The 14839-nt window shown below is 52.8% G+C and overlaps 2 protein-coding genes across 2 annotated transcripts; both read left to right on the top strand.

Moving 5' to 3' along the window:
* Positions 1-6077: 6077 nt before the first annotated feature.
* On the top strand, positions 6078-9226 carry LOC119706726 (protocadherin gamma-B5-like). The gene has a single exon (XM_038150670.1). The coding sequence runs from the start codon at positions 6198-6200 to the stop codon at positions 8742-8744; it is 2547 nt and encodes an 848-aa protein (XP_038006598.1). The 5' UTR covers positions 6078-6197; the 3' UTR covers positions 8745-9226.
* A 161-nt stretch (positions 9227-9387) lies between these two features.
* On the top strand, positions 9388-12848 carry LOC119706657 (protocadherin gamma-A2-like). The gene has a single exon (XM_038150574.1). The coding sequence runs from the start codon at positions 10344-10346 to the stop codon at positions 12846-12848; it is 2505 nt and encodes an 834-aa protein (XP_038006502.1). The 5' UTR covers positions 9388-10343.
* The last annotated feature ends 1991 nt before the right edge of the window (positions 12849-14839 follow it).

Here is a 14839-nt window from a genome sequence, read left to right as displayed (position 1 = left end):
TCTGTGTGCACAGAGTCAGAGCAACTGGAAGACTTTGCTCTTGTGTAGTTTGAAATGCTGTAAATGTTTATTATTTTCCTGGTATTTTATTCCCTTTGTTGTGCTTCTGTGCATTTTCCTATTCTTATTCTCCAACAAGATTACTTGTAGATCTTTGCCTATAGAGGTTACATAATCTTCTTTTCTATCCACTACAAAAGAACTGCTGCTACTGCTACTATTTGACATAGCCATAAATGTCAAGCTATGACTCCTGCACTGTTGGGGCTTTCCCATTGCTTTCTTTTGTTCCACATTGTTACTGTGTTCTAAAACTGGTTATTTGTTTGGCTGATAGTCCTAAAAATAGGTATTTATTCAAATTATAAGGCTGGCAGAGCAGTTTCCATCTACACCTTGATGCTGTGCAGTTGCTAAGACAAAGACATTGATACACAGGTGCATCAATGTGGTTTTGGTTGAATAATGGTTTGATATCATTTCTGGTCCCAATGTGTAGGAATCCAGCTAGAAAGCCAAGCTGGGAGCACTGTACAGCTCATGACAAAAGTGTGTATGTTAGCATTAGTAGGTCACAAGCCTTGGCAACAGAAAGCAGAACTTTGAAGCAGGCAGGCAGAAGTTAGCAGCGTGCTTGGTACGATGTGCTTGGTAGGCAGAAGAACTCATATAGGATAACACACACCTGCACTAGTTAGTACTAGGCTTTGGATTAAGCAATGTTACCTAGTTACATGTTATAGTTGTGCTATTTTTAATAACTGCTGAAAGGTATATCAACTCAGCTTTGCAAATCGCTGAACAGCTTCATGTGTGCAAACCGTGGAGTCCACGTCTCTTTCATCAATCGCCATCAATCGCCATGACCAATGCCTCTGCCATTTTTTCCCTATGATCCCGGTCTCCCTGTGCTGAAAAGCAATGGTAGTCTTCTTATAATATAGCTTTTGTACAATAAATCTGCATTTAGATGGATGATGCATGTCCAGATATTGCAAATGAGCAAATTAAATTGCTTAAAGAATCAGTATCCGAGCTGTTTTCAATATGTGTTTTCACACTTTCAAAAAGTGTTTTCAATATGACTTCATGGAAGTGCATCTTAACAAAGGTTGATGGTAAGGTTCATTCTATTACTTGCTAGATGGATAAAATATACAAGGTATTTTTTAGGGAATGGCAAGCTTTGTCATTGTCCTGTCCCTGCTCAAGGGGAGAGTCACCTGACATTGCAGGGCAGATGCACTTCAGGGAGAGATCAAATTGAATTAATCCAAAATCTGTTGTTGGTAAAATTATCTCTGCCTTGTGAAGTAAGCTTATATCTCTCTGGAATGTTGTGATGGAGAGCTTCTTCACAGTTGTAATTACGCTTTCTTTCAGGCCTTTCTCTCCTGGAATGTTGTGGTTCCTTTTTTTTTTCCTTTCTGGACAATGGGTTAGAAGCTGTGAATGTTCTTTTGCAGTAAATACCTCAATGAACTAAGACAAAATTTCATATGCTAGGAACAAAGTAACAGAAAGTAAAAGACAATCTATTGCACATTCTCTGAAGATTTATTTTGAGAATGAGACCTATAATAAGGCCTTTAAACTTACGGCTACTTATTTGTGTAAGATGAGCAGACCACATAGTAGAAAAATCAATGAGAGGTGATGACAGCTTAAAAAATTGCAACCATGTACAGTGTGGTCCAGAGTAAGACTTCAACTTCACACTCTCAGCTTGAGACCTCAGTGAGTTCCAGGTGCTCTTGGGGATGAATTTCCATGCTGACAGGGAAGACTAGAGTGTCCTCCTTGTCAGTTCCTCTGAAAACACTTCTTTACATTGATCATCTGGTTTTGTCTTGGTTTTTTTTTCCTGTCCCATACCCCATGCCCCACCCCCATCCCTTTTCTGATCTTCTGTGTGTGTAGATTTAGTTAAAGTAGTGATATATCTTCATTTAGGAATGTATTTTTTGGTCACATTAATGCTGGTGTGCAGAGCAGGAGAGGGGGGTACATTTCTGTTTCAGTATTGATATGGGTTAATAGACCTACCCATGACCTCAGAAGAAGCTGCATCTTCGTGGAACTGTTCACGGGGTAAGAGGAGAGAAGAGATTCTCTCTAAGGAAATAATGAGATTATGTGGGAAATAGTTTGTTGAGAGTTTTTAGGGCCTGACAGAAGGCCCTAAGGGGTGGCCAATACCCAACTGTGACAAATATTAGCATAAGGCTGCCAACAAGACCAATCCCATAACCAATTAGCATCATTGGACCCTTAATCTTCTTAAAACACCTTCTAAACCTCAGAAATTGAAAATTCTTAGGTCTTTGGCAATAGAATTTTGTGCTAAGTTTCAGTACCAAAGAGATCCACAATTGAATGTTACTCCCCACCATCCTGTGTACAGAAACTCAAGTTTGTAGTGCAAGTGTACTACCCCAGTACCCCCTAAAAGTGAAATGCTGACCTAGATGAGTCCCCACTGCAATTGCCAAAATGACACTGGCTCATTTGTGGTGATAGAACCTAACAAAACATTCCTTCAAAAATTGAAAGTAGCCCATGTAACATCAGACAGCTCACTGTGATAACACCTACGTTTAAAAAGCCATCAAGAGAAGACACAGAGAAAAAAGGTTTGCCCATCATTATGAGGAAAACTGTAATAGCAATTTCAGACCCTGGGGCCCTGCAAATTGGGTTGCATCAGCTTGATTTCTGCCTCAACTTGCCTCAGATGAGGCACTGAAACAATTATACCAACTAAGGTGTTAGCTGAGTCAAGAATTCAATGCTACTTCCATTGCAATCAGTGACATGATGACAGATGTTAGTGCTGTCACACATGCAACCTTACAGAACAAAACCACAATGGATTTTCTTTTCCTGGCACATGGACAAGGTTGTGAGGATTTTAAGAGACTGTGTTGTATGAACTTATCTGACCATTCAGGGCCCTTCCACAAACAACTTCAAAAATGGAGAGATTTTAACAAATCAAATTCAAACAAACAATAGATCATGGTTAGATGACTTGTTTGAAGGATGGAGTTTTGCATCTTGGCTAAAGGATGGGTTTATATGCATGGATTGTTATCGTAACAATATTAGTGATAGTGCCTTGTGTACTTCACTGTACACAGCAAATAATGAACAAAGCCATCAAAGAACTTTTTTTCTTTGGGAAAAAAATGTGGGAAATGGATTTGCAGAGAGTTCTCAGGGCCTGACAGAAGGCTCACACATTGTGCATCCGTATGCAAACTTTGAGATAAGAAATGCTGACTTCGAAATGCCATGGAATAGCACAGACATTGTTGAGAGAGAAATGGAGCTAGAAAGAAGTTTCAAAGGGTGGCCTTGTGAATAAGATGAGACACTTTGGAGAAATAGAACTATGAAAGATGCACTGTAGTAGGACCCACGAGGGGTAGTTTTAGATGACTGGCTTTAAGATGTCTACAGCATGGTGTGGCAGAAGCTGATAGGCCAAGAAACACTTACAGTGTATTGTAATTAAAAATAGTTGGCTTCTGATTGTGATGGAGTGAATTATACCATCTGTATTGTCTCACCCTTCTCATGAGACTGCAAATGGAATAAATGTTTTTAAAATGCCTCTTAGTTACCCCATCTCTGAGTCAAGAAGAGGGTATTGTCTGACAAGATGATCCATTCTCTGTTGGATGACTGCATGTCATTCTTCTGAGAATACCACTAAGCACACAAATGTACCTTCTTCCTTGGCATGATCATGATGCATTATCATTTCATGAGTTATTTTTGCCAGTTATGTGCCTCAGAAGCAGACCTTCAAGTTCTGTACAGTTGGAGACGTGAGAATGTTGATGTATGAGTAGAACAGGTTATAATTCCTGTGTGAAGATTCCTTTCTCCATTTATACCTCTCTGGGACTTTATGATGGAGATTTTCATGAAAGCAGTAATGACATTTTCCCACCATGGATCTTCCTTCAGGTTTTGTTTCCTGGAAAGTTATGGTTCATGTTTTCTACCTGCAGACTGTTCTGTTGCATCTGTAGCTTGTGTTATTTTGCATTAAATACTGACCTGCCTTGCCAACCAAACCAAGACAGAATATTTTATGTGAGTAAAATTATGCAGAAACTAAAACTGAGGTTCCCATGGTCCTATTCACATAAAGGCCTTTGATACTGCCTTTAGACTTCTGGCTTCATATTTCTAGGAAGCTAACAGGCCACAGAGTAGAAAATTTCATAAGAACTGATGAATTTCCAGATATGGACCCCCCCCTACAAAGTAGTCCAAAGTAAGACCTATGGGCCTTGATTGCAGGCCTCGGTTCAGACCTTACTGATTTTTGGGTGTTCTGGGAGTTTTACATTTTTAGGCAGAGATGTCTAAAACAGCCTGTACTTTAGAAGAGTCCAGTATTTACCTTGTAGGGGCCAGTAACAGCTTTTGGGTTTGTTTTTTAAGGACCAGAAATGAGTGAGAGATTTGAGGTTCTTGCTTTGCAAGAAGAACCTTGGGGACAGCACTTGCACACAGCCCTACCTGCTGCTTACTCCAAGTGGGTGATAACCATAGAAAAGGGTCAAGGACCTTTATTGCACAGCAGTGCTCACCTCTGATCTCACTCTGGCAAGCTCTGGAACATTGTACAGGCTGTTGAGGGCTGCTGGTCAACCCCACCTACCTGGGGATTGCTCTTATGTCTCTCAGGACTACCCGACTGTGTGTTCCTCTGTGACTTCCTACACAGTTCAGGCCTAGAAGTGGCACAACAGAGAATAACCAGCTCCACGTGGGAGAGTGGAAAGTGTTTGATTTGGTTTCACTTAGAAGCATTTTTCTTGTTCTGAATAAAGGCATTGTCTAAAATTTACTAAAATCATTAGGTGCAGTCAAGAGAGACGAAGTAGCCCTTTGAAATCAGTGCCTCTTACCTAGCTTAAATCTTGAGATTTTAGTGACCTTTCCTCATCTGTGGGGGTGATCGTTTTAAGGAAGAATTGTGACAAAAAAGCTGAAGACCATAGGACTGATAAAACTTTCTAAGATAGGTCAGATAGAGATTTGGGGTTTTGATACTATTCATTTGAAATTCTTAAAAACTTACTACTATTCATACTATCCTTTGTCATCTGGGTTGGTCAATTATAGGACTTTTGTGTAGCAGCTCCCAAAATTAAACCAATACAAATGTAAAATCAATTCTTATGGCAGGCCTTAGAATTTGAAGTTTCAACCACCGGCACTGGCTTTGATTTTCTCCTGAATTGGAGTCAGTTTAATGATTTGCAGTATCTTTTTTCCTGCAAGAATGGACAGTGATAGTGCTTTGAGTTCAGGTCCACTTACAATGGGTTTCACATTTCCTTATCGGCTTTAATACCTGTCCTAAATCAGAACTGAACCTTGACTTTATAAAGTACCATCGAATTCACACTTTTGAATGGGATGCAGAGACGGGGACAGGAAAATGAAGCATTTGTAGTTTTGGTGTAAACTGATCGGTTTGGAAAAGGTGAAAGCAGTGGTTAAAGTTGACAGGATTTCATTCTGCCTCTCTGCATTCTGGTTGTAAACTCGAGCTAGGAGTTAAATTCTTTCAGAGCAAGAGAGAAGCTTCTTAATTGTTCTAACACACATAATTGTTCCTTCTCTGTTTTCATATCACCTCCATCAACAGGATGGAAAGGTCTGTGACAATACATAATACTGGTTTAAATGTATCCTGCAGGCACAAAAAAACCCCTTTTTTTAGGTATAGCAGGACTGTTGTTGCTGTAATCATTAGGTTTTGCGCTCAACAAAAAACAAGTTCTTCTGCGCGGGCGTTTGGCAGCGGGGAGCGGCCCCGGGGCCGGTGCAGCCGCTGAGCCGCGCCCAAAGCCGGGCCCCGCCGAGCGCGGCCATCGGGCGGCTGCAGCGGCGCGGCGGCGCCTCCGGGTGTCGCTGTTGGCCGCCGCCGAGCGGCGCTGGAGCCGCCGCCGCCGCCGCCGCAGCGTCCTGCCCCCGCAGGCTGCTCGCTCGCCCGGCGCCGGCCACAGCGGCAGCGGCAGCGGCCGCAGCAGCGGCGGCGAGAGGCGGCGAGAGGCGGCGCGCCGAGCTCGGTGCCTTTCGGCGGTGTCGGCCGCGGGCGGCGAGAGCGGCTGGAAGGGCGGCGGGGCGGCGGCAGGAGGCAGGAGCGCGGCGAGCGCGGCGGGCGGAGAATGGCGGGGAGGCGGCGGCAGAGGCGCGGGCCGGGCGGCGGGCGAGCGCTGCTGGCCGCGGTGCTGCTGTGCGTGTGCTGCCGGGCGGCGGCCGAGCGGGTCCGCTACGCCATCGCCGAGGAGCTGGGCAGAGGCTCGCTCGTGGGGCCGCTGGCGCGGGACCTGGGGCTCAGCGCCGACGAGCTGCCGGCGCGCAAGCTGCGGCTGAGCGACGAGAAGCAATACTTCACGGTGGATGAGGAGAACGGGAACCTGTACGTGAACGAGAGGCTGGACCGGGAGGAGATGTGCGGCGACTCGGCGACCTGCTCCGTCAGCTTCGAGGCGCTGGTGCACAACCCGCTGAACATTTTCCAAGTCGATGTGGCGATCGAGGACGTGAATGACAACTCCCCGGTCTTCAGCAAAGCTGTACTGGCTCTCGAGATCGGTGAATGGATCCCTACCGGTGCTCGTTTTCCTTTGGAGATGGCGCGAGATGCAGACTCAGGAAGCAACTCGCTGTTGACTTATCAACTGACGAGCGACCCGTCTTTTACGTTGTCCATGAAGGAAAAGGCAGGCGGAAAAAAGCAGCCGGAATTAGTACTGGAGAGACCGCTGGACCGGGAGAAGCAGAGTTTCTTTGAGCTGGTGCTGACGGCAGTGGACGGTGGGGAACCTGCGAGGTCCGGAACTGTCCAGATTCGGGTCAATGTGACAGACGCCAACGACAACCCGCCCGTGTTCAGCAAAAGCGTCTACGAGGCGCGAGTGGCAGAGAATCTGCCGGCGGGGTCTCTGGTGCTGCGGGTGCAGGCGAAGGATGCGGACGCGGGCGCTAACGGGAGAGTCTTTTATTCCTTCAGCAACGTCGCGGAGAGCATCCGCTCGCTGTTCACTATTGACAGTGAGAGTGGCGAAGTGAGGACGGCGGGTCCCCTCGATTTCGAGGAACAGAGTAAATACAGCTTTCGGCTGGAGGCGACGGACGGCGGTGGCCTCACCGATGACTGTGAAGTGCAGATCGACATCACCGATGAGAATGACAACGCGCCCGAAATCACCATTCTGTCCCTCTCGAGTCCCGTGCCTGAGGACGCCCCGGTGGGCACCGTGGTGGCCCTGCTGAAAGTGCGGGACAGAGACTCGGGCGAGAACGGTCAGGTGTCGTGCGAGCTGTCGGGCGAGGCGCCGCTGTCGCTGGTGGCGTCGTCGGGCGGCTCGTACAAGGTGGTGACGGCGAGCGCGCTGGACCGCGAGCAGGCGTGCGAGCACCGCGTGACGGTGGTGGCCCGGGACCGGGGCAGGCCGGCGCTGCGGAGCAGCAGGGAGCTGGTGCTGGAGGTGTCGGACGTGAACGACAACGCGCCGGTGTTCGAGGAGGCGGCGTACAGCGCGTACGTGGCGGAGAACAACGCGGCGGGCGCGCTGGTGCTGCGCGTGCAGGCGCGGGACGCGGACGCGGGCGCCAACGGGCGCGTGAGCTACTGGCTGGCGGGCGGCAGCGCGGGCGCGGCGGGCGCGGCGCCGCTCGTGTCGGTGGAGGCGCGGAGCGGCGCGCTGTACGCGCAGCGCTCCTTGGACTACGAGCGGTGCCGCGAGTTCGCGGTGGCCGTGCGGGCGCAGGACGGCGGCTCGCCGGCGCGCAGCTCCACGGCCACGGTGCGCGTCTTCGTGCTGGACCGCAACGACAACGCGCCCAGGGTGCTGTGGCCGGCGGCGGCGGCGGCGGCGGCGGGAGAGGCGGCGGGAGGGGCGGCGGCGCCTTTCGAGGTGGTGCCGCGCTCGGCCGAGGCCGGCTACCTGGTGGCCAAGGTGGTGGCGGTGGACGCGGACGCGGGGCGCAACGCGTGGCTGTCGTACGAGCTGGTGGCGGCGTCGGAGCCGGCGCTGTTCCGCGTGGGGCTGCACAGCGGCGAGGTGCGCACGGCGCGCGCCGTGTCCGAGCGGGACGCGGCCAAGCAGCGTGTGGTGGCCGTGGTGAAGGACCACGGGCAGCCGGCGCTGTCGGCCACGGCCACGCTGCACGTGGTGCTGGCCGAGAGCTTGCAGGAGGCGCTGCCGGAGCTGAGCGAGCGGCCGGCGGGCGCCGAGGCGGCGGCGGCGGCGGCGGCCGAGCTGCAGTTCTACCTGGTGCTGGCGCTGGCGCTGCTGTCGGCGCTCTTGGTGCTGAGCGTGGCGCTGGCCGTGCTGGCGCGGCTGCGCCGGGCCGGGCCGCCCGCCGTGCTGCGCTGCCTGGGCGCGCAGCGCTTCTCGCTGGCCGGCGCCGCCTTCCCGGCCGACTTCTGCGAGGGCACCTTGCCCTACTCCTACAACCTGTGCGTGGCGCCGCCGGCCCGCGCCCCGCCCGAGGCCGCTTGGCCGCCGCCGCCGGTGCCCATCCTGTCGGCGGAGGAGCTTCTGGCCGGGGATTCCTGCGACAAGCCGAGCCTGAGCAGCAGCGCCGCCGAGAGAGAGGTGGCCCCCAATCCAGACATACCGCAGGTCTGTAAACCTGAATACTCTTGTTTTCCATGTGTTTTTCAGTGGCATGGTCCCCTTTTCCCTCTGTTTTTTTCCCCCTGATGTTGTTCGGGTAATTTTTTAGTCCTGGAAGGAATGAAGTACTGTATCCTCCTTCCACTCTCAGCAGGCAGACAGTCGTGGCATTTGGTTATTTGGTGGTAGTACATGAGAGGTATTGACCAGAGGTCTCCTTTTGAGTCATGAACGCGATAAATTATAGAAACTAATATAGATGCTTTGTGTTTCAAATTTTTTCTTCGAATTCCCTTTTCCCTAAACTCTTTTACTTGGACCTGTTTTGCAGTTGAACAAATGCTGACTAATGCTTTTGTCCTTTTGGAGGTTACTTGAGAATCCTTACCAAAACTCCACGGTGTGTCATGTTTTGCTGGAAAGCTGATTCACAAATGGTAGCACTCGGCTGTTTTCTTCCAGGCATTTTTTCTCTAAAGCAAAATCGTTGGTATTGCTGTTTCCAGAAGGAATATTACAGGCTGCTGCTCCCTAGACAATGTTCTCCTGTTCCACCATGTGTCTTCTGATGCTTTGCATAAGGCTGCTACGTAGATGGAAGTGTTAGTGGCTGGATAGAGTTTATCCAGACATGAGTTTTGTATTTTTCCTACAGCTTCTCATTCTAATCTTGCTCACTAATTCTGTGTAATCAGGTAGGATGATTTTGAATGACAGAACAGGGAAAATGGAATTGATGCTTAGTGCTGGCATTATTATTTTTCTTTTATGAAATTTTCATGTTCTCTTCGGGAGAGGGAAGTTATTGGTCTTTCCTCCCTGCTGAAGGAGGAAAATGCAGGTCATGTTTTAAGATAAAGTGTCTGCAAGGATTGTGGCCCAGAGAGACCGGTGAATTATCCCAGGCATTCGTTTTAATCTGCAGTTGTTTGGTGGGGTTTTTTTGTTTGGATTCGCTGAAACCAGCGGAGTGGGATAGAAACGAAGTACTTAAAGCAATACGTGTCAATTGCTTAAGGCAGATACGTGTTAATGAGTCTAACAGCTGTGGATCTCCGGGGGACGGTCTGAATATCACTTTTCCTCCTTCAGAGCCCGTTTCTCTGTTGAATTCAATGATGATTGCTACAAAAATTCGTAATGGAGATTGTACTTTTGGGGTAGTAAGATAAGATTCATAATAATAGGCGCGTCGAATTATGAGAATTTTTTTCACTTAAGATATATGCACGTTAGTAAGTGACTTTTCCCGAGCGGTAGCAAAAGCATAACGACAGGGAAACTCTGTATTTCTCCCCGTGAAGATCAGCTAAGGGTCGGGAATCGGCTGGAGAAAAGGCGAAGCAGGGTGGACGTCTCCGTGGCGAGTGTCCCCTCCCCGCGAGCTGCCCGTGGGGGAGGAAGAACCAAAGCGCCGGGCAGCGCTCGGTGCCTGCAGTGCCGGGAGGAGGCTGCGGGCGCCGCTGTTGACCGAGAGGAGCGAGAGGGAGCTCGGAGCGCCGCAGCCCCGCCCGCTGCGGAGCGGCTCGATCTCTCCATTGCTGGATTCCTAGCTCGGCGGCCGAGCGGTCTGCGGTCGTCCCGGTAGCTCGGAACCGACCTGCAGAGAAGGGGAGACAACGGCGGCAGAGCCTGAAAGCGTGAGGGTCATCCGTGACCGGCGGTGGAAAGTAGCCGGCGGCGGCGATGTGCGCGGCGGGGAGGCGCTGGGGCCGGCGGCAGCGAACTCTGCTCTGGGCCGTGCTGCTGATGGTGGCGTGGGAGGCGGCGTGGGGGCAGCTGCGCTACTCGGTGCCCGAGGAGATGCCCAAGGGCTCCTTCGTGGGCGACGTGGCCAAGGACCTGGGGCTGCAGCTGCCGGAGATCAGCGACCGTGGAGTGCGCATCCTGAACAAAGGTAGGACGCAGTATTTCAGTCTGCACGGGAAGACGGGACATTTAGTGACGGCGGAGAGGATCGACAGAGAGCAGCTGTGCGAGGACGTGCAGCAATGCGTGCTGCGCTGTGAGCTGATAGTGGAGGGGGAAATGCAGGTTTACGGCATCGAAGTGGAAATCACGGACATTAACGACAACTCCCCCAGCTTTCTAGAGGCAGAAACAGAGCTGAGAATGAGCGAGACGACAGCCCCGAGGTCACGGTTTCCCCTTGCCAGGGCTCACGATCCGGACTCGGGCCGCAATTCCCTGCAGAGCTACGAGCTGAGCAGTGACGAGCACTTCTCGCTGGCCGTGCAGGCGGGCCCCGGCGGCGATCAGCGTCCCGAGCTGGTGCTGGCGAAGGCGCTGGACCGGGAGGAGGCGGCGTTTCACGAGCTGGTGCTGCGGGCGACGGACGGCGGCGATCCGGCCCGGATGGGCACGGCTCGGATCCGCGTGACCGTGCTGGACGCGAACGACAACGCGCCGGTGTTCAGCCAGGCGGAGTACACGGTGCGTGTGCCCGAGGACGTGCCCGTGGGCTCCATCCTCGTCACCGTCACGGCCACCGACGCAGACGAAGGGCTGAACGGACAAGTAAAATATTCCTATCAAATGGTTTCTGTGAAAGCATCAAAGATATTCCATCTGGACGCTGAAACGGGAGCGATCACGTTGATGCGTAATTTAGACTTCGAGGAAGGTACCGCCTACGAACTGGAGATACAGGTTCGAGACGGCGGGGACATTTCCCTTTCCGACATAACGAAAGTCGTGATCACTGTGACAGACGTCAACGACAACGCACCCGAGATTTCCGTGAGGTCGGCTCTTAACGAAATATCGGAGGACGCCCAGCCGGGAACTGTTGTGGCGCTACTGCACGTGCAGGACCGGGACTCGGGGACGAACGGGGAGGTGCGCTGCTCGATCGAGGAGGACATCCCGTTCCGGCTGGAGAAGTCTTTTGAGGATTACTTCCGCGTGGTGACGGCGGGAGAGCTGGACCGGGAGCAGGTGTCGGAGTACAACGTGACGGTGCGGGCGGCCGACGGCGGGCGGCCGGCGCTGCAGAGCAGCGCGGTGCTGGCGCTGCGGGTGCTGGACGTGAACGACAACGCGCCGGTGTTCGCGGAGGAGCGCTACAGCGCGCGGCTGGCGGAGAACAACGCGGCGGGCGCGCTGGTGCTGACGGTGCGCGCCACGGACGCGGACTGGGGGCAGAACGCGCGCGTGCGCTACCGGCTGGCGGAGGGGCGGGTGCGGGGCGCGCCGCTGTCGTCGTACGTGTCGGTGCAGGCGGAGACGGGCGCGCTGTACGCGCTGCGCTCCTTGGACTACGAGCAGCTGCGCGAGCTGCAGCTGTGGGTGCGTGCGGAGGACGGCGGCGCGCCGGCGCTCGGCAGCAACGTGTCGGTGCGGCTGGAGGTGCTGGACGAGAACGACAACGCGCCGCAGGTGCTGTACCCGCCGGCGGCCGCGGCGCTGGGCTCGGGCGCCGCGTGGTCGGGCGTGGAGCTGGCGCCGCGGCGCTCGGAGGCCGGCGCGCTGGTGGCCAAGGTGGTGGCGGTGGACGCGGACGCGGGGCAGAACGCGTGGCTGTCCTACGAGCTGGCCAAGGCCACGGAGCCGGGGCTGTTCCGCGTGGGGCTGCACAGCGGCGAGGTGCGCACGGCGCGCTCGCCGCTGGCCCGCGACGCGGCGCGCCACAGCCTGGTGGTGCTGGTGCGGGACCACGGGCGGCCGGCGCTGTCGGCCACGGCCACGCTGAGCGTGGTGCTGGCCGAGAGCGTGGCCGAGCTGCTGGCCGAGCTGGGCAGCGCGGCCGACGAGGCGGCGGCGCCGGGCGAGCCGGCCGCCAGCCTGACGCGCTGGCTCGTGCTGGCCGTGGCCGCCGTGTCGTGCCTCTTCGTGGCCTTCCTGCTGCTGCTGCTGGCGCTGCGCCTGCGCCGCTGCCACCGCCGCCAGCTGCTGCCGCCGGACGGCGGCGCCTTGCGCGGCGTGCCCGTGTCGCACTTCGTGGGCATCGACGGCGTGCGCGCCTTCCTGCAGTCCTACTCGCACGACGTGTCGCTCACGGCCGACTCGCGCAAGAGCCAGCTGCGCCTCTCGGCCGCCGCCTGCTGCGACACCCTCCCGGCCCGGCCGCCGCCCGACGAGCCCGCGCCGCTGCTCGGGGACGAGGATCTTGCCGGCGCCCTGCCCTCGGATCCCGCCCCTCCCTCGGTGAGTTTCTTCGGTGCAGATTTTCTCCACCACGCTTTCTTCTGAAGCTCTTGTGCCCTTTCCCCGCCTTGTTCTCTGCCTTTCCTAGGCGATTTTGTCTAAAACCTTGGTAAAGTTTCCTTCGGTGAAGGTCTGAAAGCTGGAGCACTTTGCTGTCGTTATGTGAACACGGTGTGGGTCCTCAGTCTTTCCGCTAGTTCAGAATGAAAGAGGGAGAAGGCTGTTCCTGCCAGGCTGTTGTTGAGTTCGGAAGTTTGTATATTGACGAGGTTCCGGGTGTGGTTCCCCTGTGTCTGCTGTGCTCTGTAGAATCTGTGTTGCTGTTAGTATTAGATGTTGTGAACGGACAGACCACGGTATTAGGAAATACGACTTTATAGAAATACAACTTTATAGCAGGCTCCTTTGTCTTTCTAACAGCACATGTGCTCGAATACGGTAGAGGTGTCTCGAACCAAATGCTGTTGGCTTTGTGTGGAACCTCTTTGCTCGTTGTTCTCAGCCTTCATCACTGTCCCGGATACACAGTGGAGGTCACATGAAAAATGTTTGCGTCATCCATGCTTTGGTTTTGTCCTCAAGAGAGGAATGGACCAGGCAAGAAGTGGTCCCTGATGATGTGTGTCTGCCTGTTATGAAGGTGAAGGATCCTCTTCAAGTTGTGTGTCTTTGAAAAGCCTGAGGGTGGCTGCATGTGGAGGAGGAATTGCAGGAGGAAATGGCAGAACTGCTTTGGTTGGTGCTTGTTTTCTAAGGTAGAGCTTTGTCAGATGGGGCTGGATGAGCCTTGGCCAGAAAAGATTTAGCGTGGCAAGAGAATTGCCTGGATGGGAAGGGAGAGACTGAAGGTGCAGCAGGAGATACAAGGTTGTCATAGCTCCCTGTGAGCAGATATTCCCTGAGTCAGTGTCTCTTGGAGACTGCTGGGCTTTTCCTTGGAGACCCATGAAGTCTCTTCAGAGAACTTCAGTGAGCAGCAAATGCAGCTGGCACAGCACAGAGATGTACAGAGAGCTGTTTGAACTTGGTGGTGGGAAGAAAAATGGTCTGTGGAGCTGGGCCCCCGTGTCACATGTTTTTGAGATATTTGGGTGAAGGGACACCATGGATGGTGTGAAGGGTTGGAAATCTGAGTGCTGTGAGCCGTGCGTGAATGTCTGCTGAAAGACTCCCGGGAATGTTTTCCTCCATTCCCTGTCCAGCTCCTATCTCTAGGATGAAGCAATGTGAGGTTCATCTTCCCAAAGTAATTGTCTAGAAGATCTGCATTCCAGCTGTATGGAGAACTCTGTGAGGTTCTTGCTCAGTGTTTGCATGTTCACATAATTGTGTCATTTCAACGTTTAATTTTGTACTTATGTAGGATGGTGTATGAGAAGAGCGAGCTACGTATTCAATGGCTATTAACCTGTCGTCGGTCATCTACTCTGAGTTATATAACCCAGAAGAGTGTTGTGAGCTCTTCAACTCTGCAGGTGTTGACTTTGGGTCTCATTCTTCTGATGACCTGAAGATGGTTCTTTCGTGTTTGTAGGTGAAAAGGGAGAGACGTCCCTAGACATGTTTCTTGAAAATGTCTCTGTAATAAATGCTTTTCTTTTCCCATGGCTATGGTGAGATGTCAAATCGTAGCAATAGGAAGGAGATACTCTCCGAGCAACTCTTCTTTTGATGGAGTCTTTCTAAATTGTGAAGGTCTGTGCTGAGCACGGGAGCTGTGAAGGGTTAGGAGGGAGTGCTGGGTGTGTGGTGTGGGAGGAGGTCGTGGTGGAGACATGGCATGTGTTGTGCTGATGCCCAGGGCTATTGCTGGCCCTCTGAAAATGAGTCAGGAGGAGCCTTATGATTTCCAGTTGTGTGCTTTGGACTGAAATGGCCCAGTTTGGGCTCCATGTTCCTTTGCATCGGGAGTGGTAGTCACACATCCTGTGAGGAGTCCATGTGCTGAAGCATGGTGGTGTTGCCTTTGAGGTGATACTGGGGTGTGTGGGTCTGTGCCAGAGCTGGTAATAATTTATGGCCTAGATGACATTTCC

This window comes from Motacilla alba, chromosome 13 (assembly GCF_015832195.1).
Source record: "Motacilla alba alba isolate MOTALB_02 chromosome 13, Motacilla_alba_V1.0_pri, whole genome shotgun sequence".
Classification (NCBI taxonomy): Eukaryota; Metazoa; Chordata; class Aves; order Passeriformes; family Motacillidae; genus Motacilla; species Motacilla alba.
This window is presented reverse-complemented; position numbering and strand designations above follow the sequence as displayed.